This window comes from Lissotriton vulgaris, chromosome 8, assembly GCF_964263255.1.
Source record: "Lissotriton vulgaris chromosome 8, aLisVul1.2, whole genome shotgun sequence".
NCBI lineage: Eukaryota > Metazoa > Chordata > Amphibia > Caudata > Salamandridae > Lissotriton > Lissotriton vulgaris.
In genome coordinates, this window is record NC_141696.1 from 666045842 (window position 1) to 666059144 (window position 13303).

General features: G+C 40.8%; 1 protein-coding gene across 2 annotated transcripts in view; it reads left to right on the forward strand.

The window, feature by feature from the left end:
- Positions 1–13303, forward strand: part of DMD (dystrophin) — a 4652165-nt gene that overhangs the window by 2414269 nt on the left and 2224593 nt on the right. For both annotated transcript variants that reach the window (XM_086934537.1, XM_086934536.1), the window contains one exon: positions 10071–10282. In XM_086934537.1, coding sequence (XP_086790663.1) covers positions 10071–10282 — 212 coding nt within the window. The remainder of the gene's footprint in view (positions 1–10070; positions 10283–13303) is intronic.

Here is a 13303-nt window from a genome sequence, read left to right on the forward strand (position 1 = left end):
TCGCTGTACTGATTATCAAGGCTGGTGCTCTATGATCCACCTCATACCTCTATTATCCACATCCAGACACTCCTTGTCCCTTTATGTCACTCTTGCAGGTTCCGTTTTCCTTTATGACGGTGTTGCTGTCTTTCTCTTCCTCTGTCTTTCCTCTCTGTCTATTTATTACTCTCTTGCGCTCGGAAAATATATGACGCAGAAAAATATGTGCCGAGCCCCAAAAATAATTGCCGGTGCCCCCAACTGGCAACCACCTCTCAAATTCAGCACTGACTGTGCTGGAGGGAAAATGCCTTCCTCCTTTCCATACATCCGCCTCTCCTCGCGTATGCGAACTGTTGTTGACTTTTATATGTAGCCTGAACTGTGATAAGTGGCTGTTATGAAGGGTTAATGATAAATATGTAATATCGGAATTATGCGTGTCTGATTTAGTCCTTCTTTAATGAACTTCAATAAAGAACTGCTTCTCTCAACTCCCTCTCAGCTGGTTTCTCATTTGTCACTTGTGCTTCTTAATTAGTTGCACGCTGCCCCCGAGGGCCAGACGGATTCACTGAACGGCACTTTACTGTTATACATCTGTACCTTTTCATCGCCAGGGCCTCCTGGCCCAACATTTGAAACAGAAATGTTCTGCATTCTAAATAATTAACACTGTAACATTTTGTCTCTTTAACCCCTGACCCCCATTTGCATAATTTGCTGAACACTTTAAACCACTTTCTTGATTTTATGTTCTTTGATGGTGTCACAAGTAGAGTAGCAATGTGCGGGTATTAGATGATCTTAACCTCTTATTAAATTGCCTAATTAGAAACCTAAATAAAGGGAAACACTGAAAGGTCGCTCTGCCATTTCAGCTCCAGCTTGCTCTGGGGAATCGCATTAGATGGTACTCTAGCCTTTTCCCGTCATTAAATTGCGTTATTATAACTAAGTCAGAAGAAATAATAAAACATATAATTAAAAAGAGATGTGTTCAGGAGCATCTCCAACACGTCCAAACCACATTCAGTAACACATTTCACATCATGTTGGTTGTCATACTATTAATATTGGCTTCAAGGCCCCAGAATTCAAAACATAATAAAAAATAGAAATCAGATTCCAAGACATTGTAGATAAGGAAACATTACAGAGATTTTAAAATAGGCAAGCCTAAATTGCATCAAAACTTTAATCTCGAGCACATGAACATTTTTTGCAAAGCAGTGATAGGAAAACGGTGTCCACAGTCCACTTTCAGCAACCAGGCATACATTATGTGGCATCAGGGCCTACCAGACCTTTTTTGCCGCATGTCGTTTCCCCGGTGAATTGGCGCCTTTGAAGCAAAAAGAAAGTCTCGGGCTGCTCCTGGTTCTTCTGTTACTTTCCCCAGCTCCCTGGATTTAATTGTGGCATTCAAGTGAAGACTTCAAGAGCAAGAGATAGAGAGTGGGCGGGAGGGGAAGGTAGAGAAAAAGCGACCAGAGAGGGAGCAGAGAGGCAACAGAGAGAATGGATAGATGGAAGAAGGCAAAGATAGAGTTGGTGGTGGTTTCAGCATTTCTGCCGAGGCTAATTTGGTTCCCCAGTCCAGCCCGGTGTGGCATGCGGTTTGTTGAATCCTGTTCCCAACATCTAGGGAAATATTTTATTTGTATCTTCGATGCTAAGCTGCCAGACCACAACTTCCTCCCTACTGAAATTTAGAAAATCACTGAACTCCCTAATTGCCTTCTGGTTTATGCTCTAACATTACATTTGCACAGCATTTAAAAGTATGAAACAAACTACAGTGCTCTTTCATTAAATGGATTAGATGCCTACCTAGACTCCTTTATTGGCAGTCTGGGCCCCTATTATGTAAAGGGCGCACTTCGACTGTTTGCACCCTGGCGCACCTTCAAACACGTGCGGCAGGCGCAAACAGAGAATGTGCGCCCTATTACATAGAATGCGCTGCCCCCAGGGCAGCAGTACACTCTACTGTCCAGAGGACTGCGCATTCTAGTGAAATATGGAGCATTTTTGTAGCAGCTGCTCTGTGTTTCACTGTGCAGGCAGCAACCCACCTGCACTTTTAAAGGGTTTTACAGATCTACTTGCAGGTGGGTGCAGTGAGTGACTGCACCCAACATCAACCTTTAGGTGGCGCACTGTCAGTGCACCTCCTGAGAGCTTCTTTGCCTCTGCTCCTGCATCTACAATATAGCAGAGAGCCAAAGGGATTCCCTAATTTGCATGGGTCACACTCCCATTCACATGAGGGAACGCCCACTTGAGAAAGCTCTGGTAGTGTATGTGCACCAGCGCTTTCATATTAGAGAAGGGGCTGCACAAGCGTCTGCGACCCCTTCTGTAATACCAAACTACCCTGGGGATATGCAAAGTGGTCGCAAATGCCTGTTGCGCCCCCGGGGCACTTAGTGTAATACGGCCCCTGGTGTAGTCGGATTATACCGCTAAAAAGTCCTGAAAAGATGTTGCACTGTCCTTCCATCCCTTTCACCTTATTGACCTTCAGAGGATGAACGTGGATGACCTGTTTGTACATAGGGAATGGCTAACCATGATCCAGGGATGACCAGAAGACCAGCCATACTTAGTAGCCTTTCAGAGCAGGATCTTTGATAGAGCCTCAGAGCGACTAGTATAGCATTACACTATTTAAGCATACCATTAGAAAATGATCTACCCTGAATAATGTAAAGTAAAATTTGATATTACATATCTGCCTAGACCAAGAGGGCTGAAGACTGTAATTTCTTCAGTTGGTGAGAATACAACTTTGATGTAAACATAGCCTTCCTTTTATCGTTCACATCAGACATTTACCTGAGGTTTATTTCGAGAAACATTTTCACTGGTCTGTGCACACCTGGTATGTGTGCATCCATTAAAACTGGACTATTGGATGTGCTTGGACGTTTTGGGTAAAACGTCTTGCTAAAGAGAGTCAGCCTGGGAGTTGGGTATGATCAAAGTTATTATCTGTGTTTTACTACATATTACGGTTCTGATATTTCTACTAGCTGAAGCATTATATTTAGGAGTGACAGAAGTAAAATATTTCAAAACACTTCTAGCAAAATTATTTGGGGTTTAAATTTAATGTGAGACATGCTTGGGAGTGAAACAAATGCCATTCAAATGAAAGTACTCTTGCAACTCAACATTTATTCAATTGTCAGTGCATTACTAGCTGCTTTTATTATATCTAATTACAGTTCAAGTGGCATTTATATCATACTTGCCATGCTCATTGTGTGAATTTGTTGCCAGGCATTATTTATGGCATCCCTGCTATGGTCGGAGTCCTTCTTATCTCTGCTTGCCATTTAGTAACCAGAGTCATTGTATTGTGGTTCATGACATTGTGAAGTATTTTCTTTGCTTACCTTGATATTCAGGATTTGGTGCTTGAAAGACAAAATAAAACAATGGCCTGATGCACAGGGAGTTGTTTTCCCTTCTTGTGGTGGTCATTGAAGAATTCTTTGCCTGGCACTGCCATGCCTCACATGGGGGTCCTGGACAGGAAAAGCTAGTGACAGTCACCCTGTTTTAATCAGAGCAGGGTGTCCATCACTATGGGCTGGAGACCCAGTGGCAGATGTGCCAACACATCAGAGGTTTCCAATGGTTATGTCACCTGGTGCTCTGCCATCGAAAATGCTCCAGTTTGCCAACCTCTACAAGAGGTGGGCGAACCCCAAGTGTGGTGACGTGGAAGCCAGCAGAGCTGTAACCAAACTCTTAAACGATGCCCTAAATCTGTCATGCCAGATATAGTAGACAAACATTTTAAGGATAGGGTCATTTAGCTCAGGTATCTGCTTACTCTTACAAAACATGCACGAGGAGGCTAACCATTATCTCAATCCACCTAATGCCAGGTGGCCATGGTGCCTGGGACCATCGGTTGGGGATACCTAAAGTGATCACAATCCCCAATCCCCATATTGGCATCTCTACCGCTCAAAATGTGTCTCTAAATTTGCATTTAATTGGGCCATCTGTGCTGCTGCCCTATTCTTTCCATTTATGTTGTAAACTAAGATAGGCCCCATACAGGCATCATTTAAACAGTTTATGTTCACAGAGTGCAGGACTGCATGTGTGACATCCAGTGTAGGCCCCCTAAGGATTCTCAGTCCATCCCTGATCAAATGTACTGATACCATATTAAAACACAATTAAAATGTGTTATCTTTTTCTTACTTCAGAGCAACCCCAGCTCAGAATCAATTTTTGGAATTATTCTAAATCAGTGATTCTTAACCTGTGGCCCAAGGACCCCTGGGTGGCCATAATGCCTACTCAGGAGGTCCGCAACTGTCTTACCAAATCAATTAATATTAAAATCAATATGCTAAAACTAATCAAATGTATCCAACTAAAGAAGAACAACTGAATAGGTGAAAATATTTTCTATTTCTGATTGTGCATTAAACAAAATATTTCAATACTTGTTACTTTTCTTTGAAGTTCAAATTGACATTGCTTTGGACGGGGGAGCAGCTGCCAATAATGACTTTTTGGGGGTCCTCAGATTCCAGTAATGATTCAGTTTGGATGCACAGAAGTCCAAATGTAAAAAACCTCTGTTCTAGAGCCTTCCTCTTCCAGTTTGGTATCACAAACCACAGCTTGCAAGTGCTATTCTTCAGAATGAATAGAGGAAGAGTACAACATACATGCAAAGTCTAAAAAATTTGGAGAAAAAAATACTTTTTGTCCAACGTTACAACTGCCTTTGCAGAGGCCAGATATTTTATTCAAATTCCTGTCTACCAATGTTAGTAGACAGGGGTTCACATCACAACACATAGTGCACCATCCATGAAATACACACTTGATGCAAAGTAGTGCATAGCGTTAGGTTGTTTTTCTTTTTGGCTAGTATGCAGTGCAAAACAATATTTAGCTGAAATGTAAATCCCAGATCTACGCTTTGCTCTGCTTTGCATCAGCTTGAGCTAAGTGTTAGCAAATCTTGGCCTTAGAGTTTAACCCTTTGCAAGTTTTATGGCTGTCTTTCTCAGTGAATGCCTCTCATCATCAAGCGGTAGACCATGATTTGTAAGTGAGATGCCCTTGTGTAGTTAAACCCATTTATCCATGACAGTACAAACTACCCGCTGTGCAATTGGTGATGTTCACTGGTGTTGGAAACTTGCCGTTTTGTAAGATCACCCCAGATTGTTACGTTCACTACTCTATTTTCTTTATCTATTCTTTTTGGCTTTAGGACTCTACACGCTTTACAACTCCTAATCTGTGGTGAAGGGCTGGCACTCTCAGTTCCAAACAGTGCCTAGAAGAGGGTAATAAATTAATGTTTTGGCTGTAAGTAAAATGCTGCAGCCCTCTTTGTGCCACCTGCGAAAGTAGCACTGAAAACCATTTCTCAAGCCTGCAGTTGCAGCGTGTGTATGCAATTTTAAAACTGCTGTCTTGAACTGGTAAAATGAACCTTTTGCCAGGCCTAAACCTTCCCTTTTAATACTTATTATTCACCCCAACAGTATGCCCTAACAGTTCATAGGGCAAGGTGCATGGTATTTGAAATGTAAGACGTGTACTTAACTTTTACATGTCCTGTCAGTGAAAAAATCCCAAGTAGGTTTTCATTGTGCCAAGGCGAGCCTCTCATAGACTAACACAGGGTTAACATATTACATATAAGTGATAACTTCAGTTTGCAAACACCTAGAGAAATATTTCTTCCGCTCATTTGAGATGTAATTTAAAACCCTCTTTAATAGTAAAGTCAGATTCTAACTTATTACTTTGAAAATGCTACTTTTAAAAAATTGGCATTTTTCTGTCTAGGCAAAATGTACCTTTTTGCTTGTGTCAATGGTCATATGACTGTCAATGGCTCCCCAGTGGTGTGATGTCTTTCCTTCCAGACAGTGGTCAGGGGATCTGGGTGTAGGGAAGGGTTTTACCTCCTGAGCGGGATGACTTGGGGAGGTAGCCCAGCTCCTTTTCTGAGCTTCCAAGGGTAACCTGAAGGCTGTACAGGTCCCCTTCCTGACTTCAGAAGATACCTACCAAGGCACTGGCAGATGCAGCTCACAACAGGGTCTGTCTGCCTTTTGACTCATCAACCAGACTCGAGTCAAACCTAGGGTAAAGGGAAGAACTTAAAGAACCCGTTTTAGGGTTAGACAAATGAGTCTCTACCTCCCCCCACCCACAGACTGGCTCTGGGTCCAAAAGTGGCACTATCGGAACCAGAAATCAGAACACCTGAGAACATTGAGATGAAGGGGTCCTGCTTTTTAAATAAGGAAGACTGGACCTTCTTGCCTTGAACCCAGAACCTCACTAGTGACTCCAATCGTCAGTTGACAGACCTCCTGTTGGAGCTTCAAGGACCACCAGACTTGCAATCAGGGCCTTAGTGGGTAGAAGTGCCACTCGCATCTTTAGGAGGTATTTTTATGTGGTCAGGGTGGTAGTCTCTGGATGGGCAATTGTGTCAATGGTGCTAATGGTGTCTTAACTTGTGAATTATATTAGTGGTAGCCAGACCATTCTATATATATGCTGCCTCTACAGTGTCTCTATGACTGTTTAGATCTTCCTACTGACTCACAGCATATGGGCTTGAGAGAGCCACAAGACAGGAAAATTGTTATAGCCCCCAGTTTGAAACTGAGCTTTGTAAGACACAAACACTGCTTTACATTTGGACTGGCACTTCTCTGTCCCAGAAAATGACTTAATTTCAATTTTAATTTAATTTCTTTTGTTCATGTTTTTATTCATTTCCGATTAAGCCAAGTCTTGAACAAATATTGTATGCTATTGAGCAATTGCTAATAAAAATGTTACAACCGACCATTAAGACATTATACATCATGCTAGGTACCTGACACAGGCACATGCTCACTTTGTGTAAAAATAATAAATACAACACTAAAGTATTAAAAGCATATCATTTCCATTGTCATAGTAATTTGTCAATTTAACATTAGTTTACAAACGCAGATTTAAAGTTATTAGTGGGCCTGTGAGAAATGTTAACTACACTGACGTAATTTAAGTAATTCTTGAATTTTGCATTAAGCCAAATACCCCAAATTACTTGAAATTTCGCATTTTGCAATTTAAAAAAATGTTGGCACACAAAAGAACAGTTCTCAAAGAAATGTTCTTGCCAAGAGACATTTTTTGCTCAAATCAGTCTCCTGCTGGTATCTCATAAGACATGTATTTTACCCAAAGTGCAGTCTTGCAAGAAAAATGTCATGCAAGATACCATCAAACCACATTTTACTCTAAAAGCAAAATGTTGCAATGGTATTTTATGAACTTTCTTAGGAAAAATAGGTGAATCTACAAGTGCTGAACCACAATATGGCACACTTGTTCAAAGGAATTCTAAACAATTATATGCCGATCAAACATTGGGTCTGATAAAAAGTTATTATCTTGGTGGCAATTACAATCCAATTCAACTCCAAGTCAATGCACTTGGCAATTCACAATATCTGGTTCTACCAGCTAGGATGCTCTTAAATGAATCTACACTTTATCGAGTCCTAAACTTTAAATATCCACGAGTTAACAGCTTGATAGGAAACCATAACACGGATACATATAATTTCCCTGCAGAGATTTCCATTCCGTGAATGTGAACTGGGCCCGAAGAGGAGAGAGGAAGCAAAAACATAACAATATGGACCATTGCAAATGAGTTAACATTGGCAGCTGTCTTCATGAATCCAAAACATCAACGTGTTTGTATATCTGTGGTGGTATTTTCAAATGATTGGGGGGCATATTACCAAGGGCCATTATCGCCGCTTTAGCAGGATTTTTTCCCGCTAAAGCGGCGATAATTTTATCGCCCTATTACCAAGCTGGAGCAAACACCAGTTAGCGACAGCTTGTAGGCGATAGCGGGCATTTTGGGGCTCGCTTTGCATGTCAGCGATAATTATCGCTAATGACATGCAAAGTGGGCGTGCCAAAATGTCAGCGACTGAAAACAGTTGCTGCAATCGCTATCGCCTATGATCAACACAGGCGTAGTTTTAGAAATATTCACGCTAAGCGTGAATATCTCCAAAAGTTAACGCCTGCCCTGACCAGTTCTTAGCCATGTTATCCAATGAGAGGTGGATAACATGGCTAAGAACATTGACACGGTAATGCCTGAATATCGCTGTATTGACAGCGATATCCACACATTTCGCCTGTTTTTTATCGCTTCTGAGATGAACCTTGCTAATAGCAAGGTATCTCAGCGATAAAAACAGGTGAAGGGCAGCGATAGAAATATTCCCGCTAAGCCAACATAGCGATAATTATCGCTAGTTGTTGGTTATATGCCCCTGGAAGCTTTTCATATTTAGCTATTTTTTACTGAAATGGTTTATGTGATTTGTTTTAAAGCTGAAATAAGCTTAATTTAAAAATAAAGTAAGTAAATTCAATTTATATAGTAAATAACCAGAAATGCTGCTGTTGCTCATGTTGAGATAAAAATACTTTTTTTATTACCCAACTCTGAGGTTTTTATCAGCATCCGAAGCATGATTGGCTGAGTTTATCCTGCTGCGGTTCTACGGCCGCTGCTTTTCGCTACCGCTGGCCCGCCTGCCTCGCTGGAGGCTTTGGGGGGGGTGGGAACTGCGGCGCTGTTCTCCGGGATTTTCTGAGCCTGTCTGTTTCCATCCCTGCCAGTGATGCGCCCCCTCTAGCTCGGACTCTGCGACGTCCTGTTCTCTAGACTACTGCCCTGGAGCCTGTGTCGATCTCCCTCCCTCCAACCTGGGAGAATGGATTGGACACAGTTGCCACCGCTGCCCGGGACCTGTGCACATGGACGGCACGGCTGTGCTTCGGAGATCGTCTGCCCCCCTTTTGTCTATCTGGCTCCTTTCCCCTTCTTGTTCTTCCTCCGTTGGTTCGGCTCCCTGGTTTTCTTTGGACTTGGCCCTCGTAACTTTTTGAGTGGAAACATGTGTGCGCCACGCCATTTTGGGACCGTCTCCTGTTGTCAATCTTGTCCTTGGTCCACCATCTTGCGAAACAGCAGACATTCTACTGCCCTCCCTTGGTGCTGTGACTGCGTCCCCCCTCCGACCCCACTTAATGGAACTCTGCTCTCCTGGTTTTTTGGGTCTTGAACTGAGAAAATCTACTATTTGTATATATATGTATATAGAGATAACTCTAACCAATAGTATATGTAGTAGACCTTTGTACTCTCTACCATTCCTATGTGACTCTTAGAGTTTATCCATTTGTATCTCTTCCTTGAGTGACTTTACAACGTGTACATTTGCAATTTTTTTCTGTTTGTATCTCTTCCTTGTCTGACTCTACAACTTGTACATTTGCAATTTTTTTCTGTTTCTATCTCTTCCTTGTGTGACTTTACAACTTGTACATGTGCAATTTTTATGTTTGTATCTTTTATGTAACTCATGTAATCCTAAGTCCTTATGTATCACAACTGGTTATTATGTAAAGCGCTCTGACACCTTCGGGTAATGTTCGCTCTATACAAAATCGCATTAAATAAATAAATAAATAAATACATGCCTTTGAACTACAGATTACACACACATCTCTTTAGTTGGCTGTCACCCCACATAGCCATCTTATTGTCATTATAAAGGAACACACTTAATGGTTCACATCATTTGGATCCTCAAGTGTGTTGGGTTAACTAAATGCTTCAAATGCCTTTTGAGAAATATCAAAATGGGAAGTCATAGGACTTTTTTTTCAAAGTATCCTTTATTTAAACCAAATAGCATGTCAAACTTGTTAATCATTAATATCATGAGCATTACAAAATGTATGGTCAGAAAGTCTCTAACTTCATTTGGCACAGAGCTGACAATATAGTTATTGTTTAGTGGTAAGTCTGTCTAAATCTCACGTAAATGTGGCCCTAAATGAAATTCTACTAGAAATTAAGGTGTCTTTTTTCACCTATTTATTTGCAACTATATTAACATACACAAACTGAATATTAAGCTCTGCATCATGTGAAATTTTGTTCCCAGCATATTCTCGTTATCGTTATCACATTTGTATGCTTTTTGTTTCAGTTGAAAAGATACTCAACCAATGGGAAGATGTCCAGGCCCACCTGCAGAACCGGAGGCAGCAGCTGAACGACATGTTACGGGACTCAACACAGTGGTTGGAGGCCAAAAAAGAAGCAGATCAGGTTTTAGAAAAGGCAAAAACAAGACTTGATTCATGGAAAGACATTTCCTACACAGTAGAGGATCTGAAAAAACAAAATGCAGAACTTAAGGTGGGTAAAGCATTTAGCCTTTCTGTTCTTTTTTTTTTTTTTTTTTTACAAATCATAATTTTATCATGCTGGTACGAAAAAGCAGAATGTTATTTAGGAATTGGATAGAACCAAAATGCAGTATCAAAGTATACTAAAAATGTAAAACGGTAAAAATTGTATGCTCCACATTAAATACTGATAGTAGAAAAAAGGGTAAAGACTTGAAGATGCAGAGAAACCAGATGGGAAACTGCATTTTTTTCTTGAAAATAATATGTGGACGGTGCTTACCGTGCCTTCCTAAACTCAAATATACTATTTGCAGGTTTATACTAGGAAACAAATTAAATTTATAACTGCATGTGCAGAAGGACTACAAACGTGATCTTACATACTTCCACCTACGCTTATGGTGTAGCATAAGATAATACTTTTCCATTCAGAACTCTAAGGCAAAAGGCATGCTTGCGTATCCCTTTATTCATTTATTCATACATCAAGAAAATGTATTTACTGTGCATAAAGCAGGTTTTGGCGTGGTAATCATTGATATGACTAGGAAAGTGAAAAGGTAAGATTTAATATTTTCTGCATTCAGTGAAAGATGGATGTGATCACACTTTGATGTTAGACAAAGGGCTTTTGAGAATTTGTCGTGGAGAGTGTGTGAGCAAGGACGTACTCAGATGTTAGAAAAACACAATTCATGGGGACTTTGCATATATTTATAGGAGTTCCGTTAAGATTATAAAAACAAGCTGACACACCTGTCACTGAAATAAGTGTATATTTCCCTCTCGTTTGTAGATTTAGATTGAGTTGTCTATTTTTATCCATTTTTTGAGGGATAGCCCCACGTTTCCAATTCATTCATTTTTTTGTGCTATTTTTCTTTATTTGATACACTGTGCTGCTACGCACTTTTTCTTCTGTTCCTTCAGCATATTAACCTCACCCACTATACTCTTTACTTTCCAACGTTAATGTCCATTTCCATTTGTCCAGTATCCACTATTAACCAATCTTTTTCTGAGGGATAAGGTAATACAAAGCCATCTCGCTTCTCTGTCCGGTTCTCCATCTCTGAAATATTTTTTGTCTTTCATATTTTGCCCCTCAACCTCTACCTATCTCCTCTTTTCATTATATTTAGCTGATAGTACGACGCCTGCTTTGCTTCTTCTGGCCTCCCCACTCTGTAAATATTTATCCTCCCGGCAAGAGTGTAGTGAAACATCTTCTATAATAACAAAACAGAAACAAAATATAATAAAGATTAACACCACAAGTAAGGCAAGCATCCTGCAGGCAAGGGTGTAGTGATTGGGGGCAAGACGTAGCAATGGAAGCACACATGGGGCAGATTTACAAGCCCCTTGCAACATTTTTACGACACCATTGCATCACTTCTGTGACGCAGCGGCTTCGTAAACCATGCGCCACTAAGCGACAGATTTACAACGTGATGCATCTAGTGAGATGCGTCACGTTGTAAAGCCCTGCACTACAGTATACCTGCGTCAGGTATAATGTATGCAGGGTAGGCGTTCTGTCGCAAGGAAGCCCCGTAAAAGTGACGCAGTGAAATCTACAAGATTTCACTGAGTCACTTTTACGTCCCGCTGCGTCAAAACCTTAAGCCAGCTTGTAGCAGGTGTAAGGGGTGACGCAGCACAGCAAGTATAGGCTGGCCCTTAGCAGTGCTGGCGTTGCATCGCGCTTGCGACACGACTCCAGCATTGCATCACCTATATGCTGACAGATGCGTCACGCATCTGTCTCACCTTGCGCCATGGTGTGCTTCATTGTAAATGCGGCACTTCCACGGTGGCGCAAGGGGTTCCTAACGTCACGCAACATAACTGGTGCATCCCTGCTGATCTGCAGGGACGTGCCAGTTATTGTAAATCTGCCCCATGTTTGACGAAAAAAGGGATTATTAAATGCAATGAAAAGAAAGTAAGTGAGAGGCAAGTAAGTGAGAGGCAAATGGAATTAGGATAGGAATAAAAGGAAAAGGAAAATTCAACGAAGGGAAAAAAAAGATTAAAACGAAGGATAGAAGTAACAAAAGTGTGTAAAGCAGGAAAGAAAGGTTGAAAAAGGAAAGGAACACTGTGCTTGTGGGCATACTTGCAGTGCACCTTCCTTGGAAGGGCCAGGATCGCATGCTGTCGCACTCTTGTAGTCATCTAGTTATGCGACCCCCATCGACACCTATGTACCATATGGCACTAAATTCTGTGATATAATGCACAATGGTACTAATACAAAATCAAGTCTATCTACTGAATACTAGAAAACAGACCTTCCTTCTTCTGAACCCCCTCCCTTCAATTTTGTTCCTTGTTTTGTATGTGTGAGTAGCAGGTTGCGTTCACTTGTAAAAAATGTTTTCACTTAAAGCATATTGTTTAAATAAATTCTGTCCGGCTGGACAAAGAACATATTGTCTATTTAGCATATATGGTTACCTGATGTATACTCGTTGTCTAGGGACCTCTGTCTTTAGAAACAAAGTCTCACTCATTTAGAGCCATTTGGCTCAAATTGGGGGGTATTTTATGTTTCTGCCTAATCCCTTGCCTGCATATGCTCGATCCCATTTATTTTTAATATTAAAGAATAACTTCATTAAAAATGGTCACGCTTATCTGGTTGAATTAAAGACAATTTCTTTAAAGCTTTATTTGTTTCCATGGATATTATCCCATGTGGAGCAAATACAGAGAGAGCCATTGTACATAACAGATGTGGTGGATACAATCAGACATTAATATTCGAATCTTAAAATGGTGCAAATATCATCAGTTCCATACACAGTAGGTAAGAGTTAAAACTGTATCGTTGCATATTGAGGAGTAGTTTTTATCATGAAGTGGGAAGGATCGTGAGAAGAGGGCGTAGTAGTGGAGGTTTGTAGGTTATGGGGTAGGATATCAATTGGTAAAGGCAACTTTTTACTTTCACTTTTTCTCAGTTTCCCTTTTATCTACTATTTTCAATAGGACATGTGTAAACTGTGGATTTCATCCTATA